Here is a 5,973-nt window from a genome sequence, read left to right as displayed (position 1 = left end):
TAATTACAGATATGCAATAGAGTCATATTCAGATGGAAAAAGACCTCTAAATGGGTCATGGTGTTGGATAAATGTATGTAGGCTTGGGAGAGAGGAAATAGTTATAAAAATAAGTAAATGTTTTTTTTCTTATCATATTTTTCCTCTAGTAAATTTTTTTTATTATTAAATTTTTTTTAAAGTAAAGTCTTTATAGAGTCAGAGTACAGACAGTCGTAGATAAAAGGAGTAAAGAAGAATAAGCCACATAAAGATGAAAAATACACAGAGAGTCTAGATTATGCCTATTATTGTATTTTCTTTGAATTTTTTGGCTGTGAATGAGTTAAGTACAAAGAGACATATTGTATGGGCTGCTAAGCTAAACCGGCATATATATTTTAAAGGTATCTTGACTTCAAAATTTGGGTCTAAGGATATGTTGTTTTGGAAAAGATGTTCTGCTTTTGTTTCCACAGAGGATGAGAACCTGTGGATTTCTTCTAGACTAACACGATTTGATGGACTAAGATTCCCTGAAAGGTCCTGCGAACCCCCCAAAATACTTCACCCAACAAAAAGCAGGAAGCAGTTTGGAGAGAACTACCCCCAAATTTCCAAATATTGTTTATAAATGTTTGTTTTCATTTAAAGGGGTATATGATATAAAGATGAATACTTTGGATTGGTATGGATCTTGGTTTATTGATGCAAATTTAAGGTCAATTTTATTATATGTATATTTCTGCTCTTAATTAAGGAACTGTGTTTGTGCAGCTCACTTAAAAATATAATGTATAATTAAAAATATAGGTTAATAGGTAGTCATCTACAATAGTCAAGCTTGTCATGTTAGTTAGGTTTTCTAGATTACAGAGCTATATTTCAGATGGATAGAGTATGGCATTTAAAATGTTTTAAAAACTTAGGACTTTCCATGACAATGAGACATGTTGGCTTCTGGCAGCACCAATTACTTCAGAGAGGTTGATGGGTATTGAAGAAACTCAAGATGGAATTTGCTCAATGTGACAAGGCTAGCCATTTGGGCAAGAAACTGCACTTGCCTGGACTGCTTGATGGTATGTTGTGTGAACTGGACATGCAGAACCTGCAGAAAAATGACTGCTGAACTTGTCTAAAGGTGAGACAGTCCTTCAGGGTTCCTGCTTCATGAAAGAGTCTGCCAGACATTCTGCAGAATATAGAAAAAAGTGACTGACAAACAGCCAATAGAAGTGAAACAGTCTTTCAAATTTTCTGCTTTATGGAAAAGTCTGCCAGATATTATAGGCCTATGTTGTAATATGAGCGGCGGGGCTGCGTCCCCGGCACCCAGCCGCCCGCATGGCTAGCTTATGCCCCGAAATAATTACACGGAAACTGTATTCTTTTAATCACTGCCTGGCCCATTAGTTCCAGCCTCTTATTGGCTAGCTCTTACATATTGATCTAACCCATTTCTAATATTCTGTGTAGCACCACGAGCTGGCTTACCAGGAAAGATCTTAACCTGCGTCTGTCTGGAGTGGGAGAATCATGGCGACTCCTGACTCGGCTTCTTTCTCCCAGCATTCTGTCTGTTTACTCCACCCACCTAAGGGTTGGCCTATAAATGGGCCAAGGCAGTTTCTTTATTAAATGAAAGTAATTCCTCCATCATTTCTCCTTTTTTTGTTTAAACAAAAAGAAAGGCTTTAACTTTAACATAGTAAAATTACATATAACAAAATGGTTATCAAGCAAGAATTACAGTTACAATATTTATATCTATTTTATCTCTTATCATAACTAAGGAAAACTATAACTATAACTAACCATTTTTCAACTCCATCAAAGACTCCAGAAGGATATAATATTACCTAAGTAAACAAGAGATCCAAAACTCTAGAAATGACAGAGACATTTCGCTGCCTGGACAGTCATTCAAAGTTCTTTTGTACCGTTGGGGCATCCATCTTCGGCCTACAGGCCCATAGTATCCAGCAGACATTTTCATGAAGCAGGAAATTCCAAAGACAGTTCAGTCACTTTCTGCTGTGTCCTGCAGAATGTCTTGCAGACTCTTTCATGAATCAGGAACCCCGAAAGAACATCTCACCTTTAGGCAAGTTCAGCCGTCCTCTCTCTGCGGGTTCTCTGTGTCGTTTATGCATCAGTCCAGGCAAGAGCAGTTTCTTGCCCAAATGTCTATCAAACTCCATAAGGAGCCTCTTTGATGCCCATCTTCCTCTTGAAGTAGATTGGTGCTGCCAGGAGCAGACGTGTCTCATTATCATGAAAAGCCCTAAGTTATTAAAACATTAAATGCCATATTCTGCAGTCTTTGAAAGATATGAAGAATGCCTATCTAGCTGAAATATATCTATGCACATCTAGAAAATCTAACTAACATGACTAAAAGCTTGACAATTATTGATGATTATCCATTAACAACCTACATACATTACATTTTTTAATGACCTATACAATCACAATACCTTAATCAAGATTAGAAATATGCATATACATATAACAAAATTGACCTTCAAATCCACACCAATGCAAATTATTCATATCTATATCATATCCCCCTTTAAATGTAAAAGAACATTTATAAACAATATATGGGAACATGGGCGCAGTTTTTCTCTCCAAACTGCTTCCTGCTGAATGGGGGCGCTGTATTTAGATCTTTTATGGTGTAACCTGTGTGCCAGGGTCATCTCAGTTGGCAGTTGAGTGAAGTAATTTTCTGAAGGTGTTCACAGCAACCTTTCAGGAGGGCGTGGTCTATCATACCATATTGGGATAGACAAAATCCATAGGGTCGCATCCTCTGTGAAAACAAAAGAAGACCCTCTCCAAAGCATCATATCCTTAGACCCATATTTTGAAATCATAATACCGTTATATCCATTGTGGTTTAGCTTGGCAGCCCATATAATGAAATGTCTCTCTGCATTTAGCTCCTTTATAGTCAAAAATTTTAAAGAAAACACAATAATACAAAGAATCCAGACTCTCTGTGAATTTTCCATTTTTATGTGGCTTATTTTCTTTATTTCTTTTAATCTATAACTATCTGTACTCTGTCTCTTTAAAGACTTTACCCTTTTTTTAAGACATTAACTTTATTTTTTATATATATATTTTTTTTATCTCTCAAGCCTATGTACATTCATCCAACAATGTGACCCATAGAGGTCTTTTATGTCTGAATCTGTTTTATTGTGAATCTGTAATTTTTTTTTTTCAGGAGCATTTCTTAAAATGTTAAGCAGTTCTTAAAAACTTAAGTTGCACCATGTAGGGGTAATACGGTACCATCCGTGTCCGGCTCAGTCTAAACCTTAACTGTGCTGTTATTATGGTAATTACGGTAGTTCCTGCCTGAGACCAGCACAGTTCATCATGGCGGAGTTGAGCTGCTCCTGCCTCAGAGCCATTTGGTGCCCCTGAGTCACACACAGTTCCAGGCACACAGCAGTCCACATTGCCATCAAGCAAGCCATAGCACTTTACTCCAAATGCTCCATTCAAAAGCTCTGTCTCCCGCAGGAGCCAGACAGAGATCGCAATGGTGGCACAGCCCAGAAAGCCGGCATTTTAAAACAGCCAATTTTTTCCTGCTGCTGCGTCAGGACAATTTCTTTGAGGCACGCAACCCAGAAACAGCAAAAAGCTGTCTTAAATTCTCTCTGTGTCCTTTTTAAGCCCTCTCAGGTTTTACGTGGAGTTCATTACCACGCTGGGCGCCACTCTGTTGTGCCACTCTGTTGTAATACGAGCGGCGGGGCTGCGTCCCCGGCACCCAGCCGCCCGCATGGCTAGCTTATGCCCCGAAATAATTACACGGAAACTGTATTCTTTTAATCACTGCCTGGCCCATTAGTTCCAGCCTCTTATTGGCTAGCTCTTACATATTGATCTAACCCATTTCTAATATTCTGTGTAGCACCACGAGCTGGCTTACCAGGAAAGATCTTAACCTGCGTCTGTCTGGAGTGGGAGAATCATGGCGACTCCTGACTCGGCTTTTTTCTCCCAGCATTCTGTCTGTTTACTCCACCCACCTAAGGGTTGGCCTATAAATGGGCCAAGGCAGTTTCTTTATTAAATGAAAGTAATTCCTCCATCAGGCCTATAGGCTGAAGATGGATACTCCAATGTTATAGAAGAACTTTGGGTGACTGTCCAGGTAGCGAGATGTCTCCGTCAATTCTAGGGTTTTAGAAGTTTCTTACAATGCACTTACTGTTTACTTAGGTAATCTTATATCCTTCTGGAGTCTTTGATGGAGTTGAAGGAAGATTATAATTATATAAGATATAAAAGATAAATTAGATATAAAATTTAGACTCACAAAGATGGGGTAGATGATATTTTCCTTAATTTACCAAATGTAAATGGACTAAATATTGTAACCATAATTCTTGCTTGATAACTGTTTTGTTATATGTAATTTTACTATGTTAAAGTTAAAACCTTTCTTTTTATTTAGAAAGAAAAGGAGAGGTGATGTGGGATTCCCCTATGTATGCTGTGAATATGTTTTATTATCATTGGTTAATAAAGAAGCTGCTTTGGCCTATGGCAGGGCAGAATAGAGCTAGGCAGGAAAACTAAACTGAATGCTGGGAGAAAGAAGGTGGAGTCAATGAGATGCCATGTAGCTGCTGAAGGAGACAGACGCCAGATGGAACCTTACTGGTAGGCCACAGCCATGTGGTGATATGAAGAAATATTAATAGAAAAGGGTTAATTTAAGATGTAAGCATTACTTAATAAGAAGCCTAAGTTGGCCAAGCAGTGTTGTAATTAATATGGTTTCTGTGTAATTATTTTGGGTCTGGGTGTCCGGGAAATGAATGGGCAGCCTCCATCTACACTGAGAGGGTTGGGTACTGTGGCATAGGAAGAACAACTGGAAACTGTACTCCTTATGTGGTCTACAAGACTTCATTCCCTCCTTTTGGCACTTTCTTTATGTGGTCCCCTATCCATGTAGAAATAATTTTTTTTTTCATCCAACAAGAAGCCATAACTTTATTAGTGATAGAAATAGTACAAATTTCAAACCAAGCTGCAGTTCCACCTTTGAAACACCAAAAAGGGGGGAGGGGATGGGGACTATCCTCGCTGTCAAATAGTTACATTGTTAATTCCATAGTAGCATTTACAATATCATTACTGTTGTTTTTCAGGGTTGGGACTGCCTTTGCTCTGGACACATTCGCCTGTGACATGACCAATTCTATGTCCTTAACTTCCACACCTGTCTCATCAACCTCTTCCTCCTCACTCTCCTCTTGTACTGTCGGAGTCTGAGTATTTTCTTGAATGTTTGAAACAGCTTCACCTTGAACTTTGAACTTCTCAGCAGCTGCTAACTGTGCTTGCTGAGACAAATCTTCAATCTTGGCTTCTTCAAATACGAGGTAGGTGTCTGAAGCCGGGCTCTTGTAGACATCTGGTTTGGTGATGACCAAGAGGATATTTTTAGATTTCCGGATAGTAACTCTAATAAACCCTGTAACCTGCCGAAGACCCAGCTTGGACATAGCCTTCCTTGCTTTCTTTTCACTCCGGCTCTGCTTTGCTTTACTGACTGGTTCTTCATCAATTTCAGCTGCTGCTGCCAGCTGGGCTTGTTGTGTGGCTGTCTGTGTGGAGTCTTGTTCCTCGAGCTCTGGTACTGATTCATCGCTGTCAGATTCTGTTCCCGACCCTGTCTCAGCCTGGGGCTGTGGCAGCTCCTGCTCTGTGGCAGGGATGGTTTCTATGGCTTCGCCAGGCATTTTTTGTGGAGGACACGGAACCAAGATGGCGGCGGAAAGAGAATGAGCCAGAAATAATTATTATTTTGATTTTTTTCATATGTTAACCTTGAGGTAGCTTTTTCCAGTTCCTCCTCCGAGAGTTGTGGCCCTGAAATTCTTTGGGGGAGCATAAAGGCGAAGATGAATCAATTTTCTGTAACTGCTTTCATGTTGATGAGAGTGTAGTCTGTAG

The 5,973-nt window shown here is 39.4% G+C and overlaps 1 protein-coding gene across 1 annotated transcript; it reads right to left on the bottom strand.

The window, feature by feature from the left end:
• Positions 1–5,111: 5,111 nt before the first annotated feature.
• Positions 5,112–5,759, bottom strand: LOC130883162 (nascent polypeptide-associated complex subunit alpha-like). Its single transcript, XM_057783429.1, has one exon. It carries the CDS (start codon positions 5,757–5,759, stop codon positions 5,112–5,114), a length of 648 nt encoding a protein of 215 aa, XP_057639412.1.
• Positions 5,760–5,973: the final 214 nt, after the last annotated feature.

This window comes from Chionomys nivalis, chromosome 1 (genome assembly GCF_950005125.1).
Source record: "Chionomys nivalis chromosome 1, mChiNiv1.1, whole genome shotgun sequence".
Taxonomy (NCBI): Eukaryota; Metazoa; Chordata; class Mammalia; order Rodentia; family Cricetidae; genus Chionomys; species Chionomys nivalis.
Note: the sequence above shows the minus strand (reverse complement) of the source record. Positions and strands in the feature narration are given on the sequence as shown.

Coding starts and splice junctions, on each gene's coding strand:
- LOC130883162 (XM_057783429.1), bottom strand. CDS start 5,759: ATGCCTGGCGAAGCCATAGAAACCATCCCTGCCACAGAGCAGGAGCTG.